At 35.3% G+C, this 14,069-nt stretch overlaps 1 protein-coding gene across 1 annotated transcript in view; it reads right to left on the bottom strand.

Annotated features, from left to right (window-relative positions):
* The window catches only part of LOC145661030 (ornithine decarboxylase-like), a 65,474-nt gene that overhangs the window by 16,139 nt on the left and 35,266 nt on the right, over positions 1-14,069 (bottom strand). Inside the window, exon 5 of the mRNA XM_081726467.1 lies at positions 1,365-1,656. Coding sequence (XP_081582593.1) covers positions 1,365-1,656 — 292 coding nt within the window. The remainder of the gene's footprint in view (positions 1-1,364; positions 1,657-14,069) is intronic.

Raw genomic sequence — 14,069 nt, 5'->3', positions numbered from 1 at the left:
ATATTTACTTTGCTCTTTGTACAGCAGCTCACCAATGTAGCCGGAAAACAAACACCTACTTTGTAGCGTTTCCGCTACAGTCGCATTGTACCAGGGTTGCCAACATCTTACAAATGTTGAAATCTCCCGATTGTCAAAATGTCCCGTAAATAGTACTAATGTGTTGCTTATTAACATGTGAAGTGAGCTCCCTTGTGACTAAGCGATTGGCGTACGCGCCTTTGGCGTGGGAGATCGTGGCTTGATTCTTCGCGGGAGCTCATGTAGTCCGAATCCCACATTAATCTGTAAGTTCATGGTTTATATCAGCGTTTCCCAACCTTTTTCAACTTGCGGCACACTACGGGTGTTACCTGGATTCTCACGGCACACTTTTAGATATTATTATTTGTAAATATAAAACACAGTGGTATTTTTTTCTGTGATTACTGATTTCCTTCTCACAGAGAAGAAAGCTCTATCACTTTTTTTTGGTGTGTGTGTGTGTGTGTGTGTGTGTGTGTGTTTGTGTGTGTGTGTGTGTGTGTGGTAAATCATTATGCTTATTTTTCATCGTAATTTAAAAATAGAAAACAGTTGCAATGAAATATTGGACTCAGGTTTTTAAAAATAAGCTTTATTTTTAAAAACTGTATCCAACCTTTTACTAAGAAGGAAGATCACTAATTAACGATCGAACAAACAAATCTCTTCTACTTTTAAAACACAAATGTAGGTAATTTTTCGAAAGGATTGGATGATATTTTAAATTTTCAAGTTACGAAATAGTTTGCAACAGTAAAGAAGCAATAATGGTCATAACAATGATAACAAATACTTTTTACAACATTAGAAATGTACAGAACAGTTACCCCGGTATGAAATTTAAAATTGTAGATTGATAGTAGAGGTTCATAGTAATGTGAAATACAAATATACATTTTCCCCTACGTTTTGCAATTTGATTGCTATAAAATTAATAATTTTGTTTCCATTCCTCGCGGCACACTAGCGGCCCATTCACGGCACACCAGTGTGCCGCGGCACACCGGTTGGGAAACGCTGGTTATATAGTTTCGCTGCTGAAAAGGATGCTAAACTCAAAATCAAATCAAATCACTTAACAAGTTAAGCATCAAGTGCGTCTTAACATGTTATATAAGTATTAAACTCAGATTTGAATGACCAGTTAAATTAAAACACAAGAAGTTTAACACATTGTGATTGGAAAGCAAAACAAAATTGTGCATCACCAAACCTTCAAAACAGCAATGTTCACTGTTCTAATGTAACAAGGTGAAGTACCTTAACACTTTTAATCTCTGTATTTAAAGTAAAGTTTTTGACACTTTAAATTATATACAGATACAAACATGTGCTATTACCTGTGAAAGACTGATTTCTTCAGTTCCTAGAAAACCTCCACCTATGTCCAACAGGGAGAAATTGTATCCCATAGATGAAGCGCAATTGAACACTACTCGTGATGCAGCAATTGCACGTTTAAACGCAGCTGGTTCTAGACAACCAGATCCAACATGGAAACTGACGCCAATTAAGTTCAGATTTAATTCATGCCCTACTTCTATTAGACGGCAAGCTTCGCTAACATTTGCGCCAAATTTAGACCCTAAATTACAGACAGATTTTGATTCACAATGAATTCGAATGACCAATCTGTAAAAAAGTATAATTAATTTAATAAATAATTTATATTTAAAGAAAATTTCAATTAAAGCTGTACTTTCTTATTTAATTTATACTATGTTATTCTACAGTACTGCACTCTAACCACAAAACTGATTACTAGGTTTTCTGTTGTACAGGGTGACCACAAAAACAGTCCTTGATTTGAAAAGGGTATAACTTTGATACCAAAAGTTGTATTTTGATTAAACTTTCGCATTAGTTACTTAAACTCAAAGAAGTTTTCGGTGTTGTTGATTGGAATTACGAACATTCAATGTGCGCACCATCTGTTGCGCGGGAACCATCGACACGATAATCCAGCTCCATTCAAATTTTGTGAAGAGTAACTGATGTAATGTAATGGTGTTCTAGCTGCGCTTGCGTTCTTGAAGATCTAGTAGACCTGATCTATGTTCCTACACTACCCAGAACCCTGAATGATCTTCAAGAATGCATCAGTGCAGCTAGAAACTCTATAACATCCGTTACGCTTCACAAGATTTGGCTGGAACTGGATTATCGTCTCGATGGTTTAAAACGAAATATATAAATACTTCGCTTTAGCCCTGATTCGTTTTACGTATCTTTTAAATTATCATGTTATTATAATAAACATATCAGCTACTAATTACTGACCATAAACATGAATTGCGTCCAGATATCGTCGATTTATTCTTCTGTTTTATAGGTACATTAAATATCAACAGCAACCATATCTTTCGTATACGTATCCTCTAATTTCGTGTGTATAACTCAGTAATGAGCTTTCCCATAGCAACTAATAATCTTGTCAATAACAACATGTCCTATCAATAATAAACTAATAATCTTATTCATGACAACATGTCCTGTCAATAACAACGTTCTTTCTTTTAATTAATATCTAAGCTATATGCTTAATTATTGCGCCTCTGATCAGTGTTGATAATATAGGTACAGATTAACTATAATAGGGATATATCGCTGTAGAAATGTCGCCCGAACGGGAATTCCGTAACAGTATTACAGTGAAGGAAAGAACCCTGTGTATTTTCAAAACATTCACCTTTTGAATAGCCCTCGTACTAATTATTATTACATCAATCCTCGTATTAATTATTATTATTACATCAATATAAATATTTTTCTTTTCTCTTCTTTCTCCATATATATATATATCAATTCATTTATAACAACATTTTTCTTTTATTACTAATTACATATCATAAAACGTCGATTCATTACAAATATCATTTATGGGTCTATTCAAAATTATAACTAATTGATGACTTAGGCAAAGTTACTAGTTAGTTGTTCCTCTTTTATATTGAACGATAACATCCATATACAAACAACATTATTTATAATTAAGATCGTCATCTTATCAAAACAACAACAAGATCAGAAGGCAATAATTACGTTTAAAAGCTTCAATTTAAGTTCACTGTCATGGATTTCAAGTTAATACAATCGAATCTCTTTTGAACATGTAAAGTAAAATAGAGGTAAACATAACATTCAGAGTTAATACAAAGATAAGATAAATTAATCATATGATAACATGTTGCATAAACATAAAGTTCAAATGAAGTATTCACAACACAACTCGTAACATCTGAGAAAATAAATTAAGAATTGTTATCCAAGTTTAATTTAGTTAACAGCGGGTTTTAGTTTAAATTATGATTAATAAACGAGTCAATTAAAGTACATTGAACACCACAATCTTGGTTATTTTCTCTTGATCCATTTCCTGTTTCATTTATTACTTCGGTCCCATTCCGACAGTTCCTGCCATCTCGAGATCTCCAATTGAATCTGTTTTGGGTCACACTGGTATGCATGACATTGTTACTGTAATTACGTCTTCCACGAAAGTTTCTCCCGTTCGTCCAACTGTTCCTCGGATTACCATAATTCGTTCCATTTCTACCGCTAGAATTGAATCTTCCATTAGCTCCAGTTCCAGTACGTATAACAGATCTTTCACTAATTCCAATGCCAGTATTGTCACGTGACCTCTCATCGCTGCGAAGATTTTCGGTATTTTCATTAGTTATATTCAGGTTTCTGACAGGAATTGGATTGGGTGGATTCCGATTACTTCCGCTAGGGTTCGGGAATTGATTCTCGAAGTTCTGAACTAAAATTATCAGATGATTGAAGTTTACGCATTGGGCAGACAACAGAATCTGTTGTAATTTATACGGCAATAAAATGCGTACGGAAGCGATTATTCTGGATTCTGGCTGAAACGGATTGACGAGTTTAAGTTCATTATATGCATTGATTGTAAAATCCGTAAGAGATTTATCGACCCGAGGTGAATAATGTCGAGTTCGCACCATCGCATCACGGTTAGCTAACAAGAAATCATTTTCGTAATTAGCCAACAGGGCCCGTTTAAATTCTTCGTAGGATTTTATATGGTCGCGAATAGCTTTAAACCACAAGGAACAAGGAGGAAGTAACAGATGTGGTAACAACTTCATAAATTTAGATTGATCTACACCCATAATCTCGCACTCTGCTTCAAATTTTTCTAAGAACGAGCTTGCGGTTTCGTCACACTTACCGCTGAATTTAGTCATGGCCTTAATTTCACTGACCTTAACGTTTATTTTGCTATAGTTATGTTTTTGTTGGCGTTGATAATGGTCTGGAACCCTTTTGCACTTATTTATCTCCTTTCTTCTTTTGCGATCTGGACTTTGGAATCGCCTACTGTGGTTTTCCACAACTAAACCATCATCAGTAGAACTCTTAGAAGAAGATATCCCGTCAGTTTCTATTAATGGAGTTCTCGGGCAGTTATGCAATGTTTCCTGTTGATGATGCATTGTTTCCTGTTGATTGGGAGTACTCAAAGCCTCTTTATACATAGGATCATTGTAGTCACATTCCCTCTCTTGTAACGATCTGATTCCCTCTTGTAAGTTGGATATCAGTATGCTATGTGAATTAACCTGGGCAGTAATATTCACTATCTGATTTTTTTGTTGGGCTGTCGTCGATTCTACGGCTTCAACGGCTTTCTTTATCGACTCTGTTTCTAGAGCTAGTTGATCCTGTCTATCTTGCCATTTGTTACTAAATTGTTGAAACCTAGTATCAACTTCTCGCGTCATATCATTTGTAATTTTGTTGGTGACTTCATCAGCTAATACTTGCAAATTTTCTTTCAAATTGTATTGCAAGCGATCAAAATTTTCTTGCACATCTTGTACTTTATCTGAAAGAGATTTATGCTGCGCTAGTATCTGTTCTAGCTTTTCATCGTTTGATTTCAGCTTTTGATCGTTCAATTTCTGCATCTGTTCTAACTTTTCATCATTCAATTTTTGTTGTTGATCCAATTTAGTTTGTTGTTGATCAAATTTAGTATCAAGTAGTTGACTAAACATATCAATAAGGTTAGAATAGGAATGTTCAGACAGAGTTACGGCATTTCCAGGTATGGTTTCATTTGAAATGCTGGGTACTTCTTCAATCTCGGAATTCTGCATATTAGCAATTCTTTGTATTCTCTTCCCACTTCTCAAAGTAGTGAAACTCATAAAAAGGCATATATACGTATGCACATAAACTCAGTTTACAGCGATATATCCCTATTATAGTTAATCTGTACCTATATTATCAACACTGATCAGAGGCGCAATAATTAAGCATATAGCTTAGATATTAATTAAAAGAAAGAACGTTGTTATTGACAGGACATGTTGTCATGAATAAGATTATTAGTTTATTATTGATAGGACATGTTGTTATTGACAAGATTATTAGTTGCTATGGGAAAGCTCATTACTGAGTTATACACACGAAATTAGAGGATACGTATACGAAAGATATGGTTGCTGTTGATATTTAATGTACCTATAAAACAGAAGAATAAATCGACGATATCTGGACGCAATTCATGTTTATGGTCAGTAATTAGTAGCTGATATGTTTATTATAATAACATGATAATTTAAAAGATACGTAAAACGAATCAGGGCTAAAGCGAAGTATTTATATATATTTCGTTTTATCTGGTGCCGAAGACACGGGACTATACTATACTATTTAGTTCCGAAGAATAGTAAGAACTTAAAACGAAATATATATAAATACTTCGCTTTAGCCCTGATTCGTTTTACGTATCTTTTAAATTATCATGTTATCATAATAAACATATCAGCTACTAATTACTGACCATAAACATGAATTGCGTCCAGATATCGTCGATTTATTCTTCTGTTTCATAGGTACATTAAATGTCAACAGCAACCATATCTTTCGTATACGTATCCTCTAATTTCGTGTGTATAACTCCGTAATGAGCTTTCCCATAGCAACTAATAATCTTGTCAATAACAACATGTCCTATCAATAATAAACTAATAATCTTATTCATGACAACATGTCCTGTCAATAACAACGTTCTTTCTTTTAATTAATATCTAAGCTATATGCTTAATTATTGCGCCTCTGATCAGTGTTGATAATATAGGTACAGATTAACTATAATAGGGATATATCGCTGTAGGTTCCCGTGTAATAGGTGGCGCACACATCACGCGTTCATACATCCGGGCAACACCGATATTTCTTTTTTTTATGTAACTAAAGTTTGAGCAGAGTAGTACTTTTGGTATTAAGTTATACCCTTTTCAATTCAGAGATTGCTTTTGTGCTCACCCTGTACAAATCTCATGTATAATTTTCTTTCCATTTAAATTCAGAAATGAAATAAGTTGAATTGATTTTGAGTTTAACGTCCGTTTCAGCAGCGAGGCTATATAAGACAAGACCTACTGATTAACGTGGAGTCCGAACACATGAATTCGCGCCGGGAATCGAACCCGGATCTCCCACGCCAAAGGCGCATACGCTAACCGCTTAGCCACGGAGGAGCTCAATTCTGAAATAAAATGAAAGAATAAAATGAAATCACTATTACGTCTGTTAGGCTAAGGAAGATGTGTGATTAAGGCAAGTGAATGATGATGGAAGAGTTGGAGGAATAAGGAGTACGCTCAGAAAACCGACGGACACAATGTTGTCCACCACAAACTAGGATCGAACCAGAGACCCCAGGCACCATAGGTAAGACCCTAAGCACACCAGACCCCAGCCACCCTAAGACAAGAGACCCCATGTACTTGAACCACCACCGTGTCTATATAACCTCTAGTTTCGATATTATTATATTTAACGTTACACACTTAGACTAGTCTCAAATTGGATGCGAAACCTCGTTCTAAGCTCTTTTGTGGCTACATGTTAATGTATACATCTTTGACGCAAGAGACTCGGATTAAATTCATACGAGCTCATGCAGTTTGAATTCTACTTTAAGGTGTACACCCACGTTTCATATAGTGTCGGTGCTTTATAAAATGCCACACTATAATCCAATCAACCAAACAAGCTAAACCACGTTTTTGCAAAGGAAAAGGTTTAGTATTCTTATATTTAAATGTCCTAAGAAAACAATGGTTTTGAAGAATTTTCCACCTCTTTACAAGAAACATTTAAATATAATTCATAATGAACGAATTTACCTTTCAACAATTCTCAAGTATTCTGCTAAAGAGATGAGGAGTTGAATTCGGAAAATAAACTAATACGATCAAAATGACACCATAATCAATATTGCCGTTGAAATAATGCACATAAACCTTTTAGTGAAGCTATAACAATACTAAAATGTTTAAAGAAGTGGATAACTATAATGTCATCGTTATACTTTTGTCGTTACCGACGATTGTTGTACTTTTCTGTAACTACAGATTTCGTCAATAATTGAAGTGGCAAGTTTATTTATGTGATGATGTCTATTCTAATTATCAATACTAAAGATAAAATGTTATCTACTATCTAAATGACTGGAAATTCCACATATTATTCATGTAGCTAATATTCTCTTTATTCAGCGTGCTACATACATACACGAACCAATCACATATTAATATCCAATATTGATTACACTGAGCATCTCTTAGAATACATGTGGCTTTTAAAATTTCAATTATCCTCAACAAACAAATTATGATCCGTTTTAATTGTTTGAACACACTAATTTACCTACAACAACTATAGTTATAAATACAATTTCCTGTAACACTTTCAGTCAAACATCCTCCTGCCTACACTTTAGAAAATGAAAAGAAAACAAAAAATTAAAAAAAAATCCCGATTCCTTGTTCTTCTTCATCCGTATTCTCTAATTCTCGAACAAGTAGAACATATACATCTACAAATATGTAGGGACGTAAAGGTTTCGTTTTAACGATAACATAGTAAACTTGTAAAAGGCAAAGTAAAATATATAGATATACCTAAATATATAATATACCTAAACGTATAACATAGGGCCATTTTTAATGTTTTTAAATCGCGAAATAGGGCGAATTTGGTACTTTTTTCAAAATAACAACGAAATGCACTGCATAAGGCGATCAATTCGCGAAATCGTCACTTTGGCCAGAAACACTAATAATATAACACATGTTACCTTTGCAACAAAATACCAGATCATCATACAATAAGTATCGCAGTTCAGAGAACTCTGCAGACTTAACCACTCGACAAAATGCAACCAAACTTGGTAGGAGTATATTTTGGAATATGCAGAAGCGATAGGTGTAGAAAAGAAAATTAGTTCCAATTTTCGCCACCAGAGGTAATTGTGGTGCTGTACAACAGCATGTAAGTGCAGCGTGGAAGAAAAACGACACTAGTGACGCTAAATGATAAGAAAGACTGTAATTACCTCTCCAGGCGCTTACTCACGCCCGCATATGTTTCAGTGATACGGTTTTGAGGGCCACTATGTGCTAGAAGTGAATTAATTGTGATTCGGGGTTTGCTTCTTTTATTCTTCCCATGCTCTTTGCCTTGTGTTCAAGGGGTCCCCGGTTTGATTTCCGGTGAAGATACAGGCCAGTCGGATCTCATGTTATCCTGTAGATCCCGTCTCCTTAGAACGCCATCATCATCTCATACAGTACTAGTCACCATGCATTTTCCTTGCTTAAGGACCTTCCCGTCAAGGACTGCCTTTGGGTAGAACCCAACATCATTATCGCTCATAACACATCACTATACTACGTGGTTATTAATAGGAGTACAAATCAATGCCACGCGTCGCACGGGGCCATAATTAGGCCTTTCTTTCATTGAATATCAACATCATTTGTCTTCCATACCATACTCACCGTACTTAACACTGAACAGAAACACAATAATCTCTGGAGGCGAGATTTGACACTAGTCTTTCCCTGGAGTTTTGGAGGAGCTTGCATTTTAGGGGCAACAGGAAAGACTAATATTTAACTTCGTTTTTGTAAGATATCCTTGAATTTTAAAGGTACGCTTCAGTTCAAAATGCCCTTTCCCCGTAAATCCACCACTGACCACGGGGTATTAATAGCATTGATAATCAATACCACGAGACCCACAGGAGAGGTAATTACAGCCTTTGTTATCATTTAGCGTCACTAGTGTCGTTTTTCTTCCACGCTGCACTTACTTGGTGCTGTACAGCGCCACAATTACCTCTGGTGGCGAAAATTGAAACTAATTTTGTTTTCTACACCAGTCGCTTCCGTATATTCTCAAATGTACTCCTACCAGGTTTGGTTGCAATCTGTCAAGTGCTTGTGTCTCCAGAGTTCTTTGAACAGCGATACTCATTTTATGATAACCTGGTACTTTGAAAAATAAGAAAGATTGAATAAATTATTAATTTATCATTAGTTGAACATGTGTGTTGATATGAATTGCGTTTTAGATAAGTGTATTGTGAATTGATTTTTTTTAAGTGAAGAAAATGTTAAGAAACACTGCAGTGTGGTTTTTAGTCGATATATGTATTCAAATTATACATTAAATAAATCCAAGTTAAGGAGGGATATCGAGCCATTTTTACTCAGATGATAAGTCCAAAAATATGATTTATTCTTTTAAATTTAAGATGTAAAAGTGTAAAACTATTCGTTTAATTTTAAAACTATATATTAATTAGCTTTCACAGACCACTTTCTGTATGTTTACAATATACTTACTTTCCAAAACCATTACTAAATAAAGCAAGTAATGCCTATTTTCTTGCATTAAATAGCGAAAAATAACACAGATTTTGGGCAAAAATAATACCGATTTCAGTTATAAAATAAAACTAAAACTTCATATTCCTACAAGTATGCCATCTCCTTAATGAGTCCATCCATAGTAAGGTCCAAATCTACATTTGCTCGTAAATTCCACTCTGGTTTCTCCTCTAAGTCTCTGAACTGATGGACCAACTTGTCGAATCCGAGGTAAATTTAACCAACTTTTTATTTCCTTATTTCTTCCACTCTAGTCCCTTCTGAAATCAATGTGTATTTCCACTGGAACTCTTGTAACGTATTCTGGATGTCCTCTTCCTAGGAGTTTTCCACTACAGAACCAAAAAGCATGTTCGAGTTGAATGACAATAAACACTAAATCACAGTCCTATGTGAACCGGCAGAACCTATTCTTATTTCACTTGTAACTGTACCAAAATTCTGCTTAAAATATTTTTCGTATAAACGCAAATTCTGCTTTAGAGCATTATGTGACGTTTATCTGAATTCGTACACTTTGTGCAGTGTATGCTTCTTGTTGATCGTGCTGCCGCCTGGTGGTACTAAAAGTCAGATTAGAAGAAGAGGAAAAGGAAAGAATGGAGTTTTTAGTTAGACTTCAATGTGTGTTGGTGTGTGTGTGTGCTATGAATGACTCAGCTAAAATTTTAGAATAACGCTGAATCCTGAACCCAAAACATTTTGAAGAATATAAATAGTAATATTCTTTTTTAAGAAAACTTTAATATTCCTGATATTGCGTAATCATCCATTAAAAGCAGTGCTGTTAATGTGGATGTTTTGGTAGTTTTGAAATAAAACATTATTAAAGTAAATCAACCCTAAGTAATATTTCATAACAACGAGGTGGTGTGATCAAGATAAAAGGTGAAACTGGGACTTGGCGGGTGGTACCCGAAGACAATGGTCATATAATCAGCGACTAACATAAAAATTTGGTAAAAATAAGTCAATTCTTTATCAGAAATAAGAACATAATGTTGTCACTGCGTTCACTTGGAATGACTGTCTGTTAAATTCTCAATATCGGAAGAAAGGACGATTTTTGTGAGTGGATTCGACGGATATATAGTGTCTCAACTAAAATGTGATCACACTAATCCATAAGCCATAGTGGACAGAAAATGTTGAAGTGAGTGGTAAAAAGTATACTTACGAATTCGTTACACAAATGGGGCGACAAGTGTAAGAAAAGTTTGTTTATCTCAGGTACGTTTGTTTATTTCCAATAAATGGCACAATAAAATGTAATTTTGTCAGTTTTTCTTTCACAGATTGCATGACGTAACGAGAACGTGGTTGTTGGATAACTTGTGTTCGATTCATGAAAGTAGGTGATGCTCTCGTCTATTTTCGCAATACGCCTTAGGTCTTCACCCAGGTGATCCGTCCGAATCCGGACCGTAACGGTGAGGTGTGTCGCGTCTTCCTCAAACAGTCGTCGCGTGAACAAACTTTCCGAACCCACAAATAAAATGGTGTAAAGCTGTATTATTTGAGGGCGAGGAATAGGGAGTTCTCTGCGGAGGCCGGTTGAGGACGGTGTGCACCATGCAGCACTATGCTGCTCGAACCCAGAACCGTAATAGAATGGCGTTTCCCTCCAGGGACGGATCAATTAATAATAATTCACGTTTTTATTAATTGATTCGTAACGGATGTGACATCTGGGAGAAGATCTAGGTGTAATATTCGACTGGTTTCATTTCTCATGATATGCTATATGCGTTAACTTGAAGATATTATTGATGTTTGTTGTGTTTGTATATTTGTAACTTGTAATCATGGCAGAAAGTGAAAATTTGAGTTTGCAAACTTTGCTGGAAGCTATTAATGACATTAAGCAATCACTTAATGATGCTGTTAACGATACTAAAGAACAAATGCAATCACTTAATGGTAGCGTAAATGACACTAAGCGACAGCTCAATGAAGTCATTAACGAGTCGAAAACTGAAACCCAGGCTCAGATAGAAAAGTTCTCTAACGACCTTACAGGTAAATTAGAAATGTTAGAATATAGGATGGATGGGCCAATTCAGACACTGTCGACTGAGTTAGTACAAATGAGAAGTGAAATAGACAGGGTTAGTCGTACTTGTGCGGATAACTTTGAAAAACTGTCAGCACAGTTTCAAGAGAAATTAAATATACAAGAAACAAAGGTTGATGAAGTTAAGCTTGCCGTGAAAAATAACGAAGACAAAATACGTTTAGTCAATGCTAAAGCTAATCAGTTAGGAGATCAAGTTAGGGACACCGAGGAACGTATTATAATGATTGGAAATAAAGTTAAGGATTTAAGTTCCGATGTCAACTTAGTAAACGATAAAGCTGAGCGAGCGCAGGAAAAAGTGGGAGAACACGAAAGTAAAATCATGAAATTGGATCAAAGTGTTCGTGAGATTTTTGATGTAAGTATTGCAACACGAGAAATAGCTCATCATACTCAAACGATGATAGACGATGTTAAGGGCGAAGTAGAAAGTAAGTTCGATATAGTAAATCAAGAGGTCAGAAACTTGCGCGTGAGTATGATTGAAAGTCAAATTAGGTCATCAACACTTGTGGGAAACGTAAAATCCGAGATGGAAATTAAAGAAGAAAAAGTTGACACTAGTGTACGTAAAAACACCAACCCTTTTCTTGATTACGATGTTAGTTCTGTGTTGAGTGAAAATGATTCTTCGGATTCTCACAGTGATAATAGCCTTGTTGGGGTAAAAACTATCAAACGGAGGAAAAAGCGGGAAAGAAAAGTAGCTTTAAAATTACGAGATTTAGAATCTTTCGAGAAATTCTCTGGTCACGAAAATGAATTGACTGCCACTGCATTCTTACGTAAGTTTGAAGATCAAGCTTCGCTTATGTCAATTTCTCGTAGTCAATATTTAGATATTATCAAATTTTTGTTGACTGGTTCTGCGCAAAATTGGTACATTAACAATTGTGGTTTTTTCACTACTTACGATCGTTTTGCCGAATTGTTCAAATTAGAGTTTGAGAATGAACAGGTTCGTGCTAACAAGTTCGTGCTAATGGTATTGCAATACAAACCATATGATGCAAAAGTCGACGGAAGTGTGTACAATTTTGTGTCATATAGATGTAATAAGATTCAAGAAATTAATCCCGACATAAAAGAATCGTTAGCTATTAGTATGATTCTCAATTTGATTCCACCTTACTACCGACGTCAGTTAACAACTTTGTCCACTATGAATTTGTCTTCTGTATTGTCCGTCATACAAAGATTAGAAGCAATTCCCAGGTCTGATAACCGTAATAACAGCAATAATCATAGGTTTCTGAGAGTCAACCAGGTATCTGTTGATAAGAACGGTAAGCGTAAAAGTAATCAGAATAACGTTAGTGACTGTGATGAGTCAGATCAGGTACATTCGAACGAAAATTCAAACAACAGAAATAATCGGAAAAGAAAAAATTCCTTTCGTAGAAACAAAAAGAAAAAATGGAATAACAATAGTAGTTCTGATAGGCATGAAGAAAGTGTGTGTTTTTGCAATCATGGTTCAAATGTAAGTGATAGCAATGCCAATGTAAATCAAAATGAAGCCACTAGTGATGTAACTAATAGGCCAGCAAATTTTAATTCCCAAATAAGAAATTCACCTCAGACTGGTTACAGTAATGGAAATTTTGTAAATCCTTCGAACTTTGGTAATCCTACTGGCTTTAGGCCACCAAGACCGAATTTTACGAATGTCACTGCAGGTAATTTTGGGTTTCAAAATAGATTTCCTCCCCCAAACTAGAAGCACCCTGCCTGAAGAGTGCTCATAGCAGGGAATTAATTCAAACGTGTAGTAATGAGCTAAATAATGCACTCCTTCCAAATAGTCAGACTGTTTTTGTAAAGCTTGATAAAAATCTAATAAACTTATTACAGTGGGATGATGTTTTCTCATCTGACGAAGAGGAAACTAAAGATTTTTGTAAAACTAATGTAAATTCATGTGCCACTGCTGAAATTCTTGTCAAAATTATGAATGAAAATCTGTACGCTCTGTGCGATTCAGGTGCTTCGGCTAGTTTGTTAAGTTATAATGCGTGGAAAAAAATATCTAATATAGTGTCAAACGCTGTATTACAACCCGCTCCTCAGATTGTTCTAGTAGATTATAGTGGAAAAAGAACAAAATCAGTTAAGGGCGAGGTTACCCTCTGTGTAGAAATTGGACCTGTAACTTGTGATGTTAGATTTATTGTTGTCAGTGACCTTAATTGTAATTGTCTGCTAGGCAGAGATTTCTTATCGCTAGCTAATGCGAAACTAGACTTTGG

This window comes from Thermobia domestica, chromosome 9 (genome assembly GCF_964235325.1).
Source record: "Thermobia domestica chromosome 9, izTheDome1.hap1.1, whole genome shotgun sequence".
NCBI lineage: Eukaryota > Metazoa > Arthropoda > Insecta > Zygentoma > Lepismatidae > Thermobia > Thermobia domestica.
This window is presented reverse-complemented; position numbering and strand designations above follow the sequence as displayed.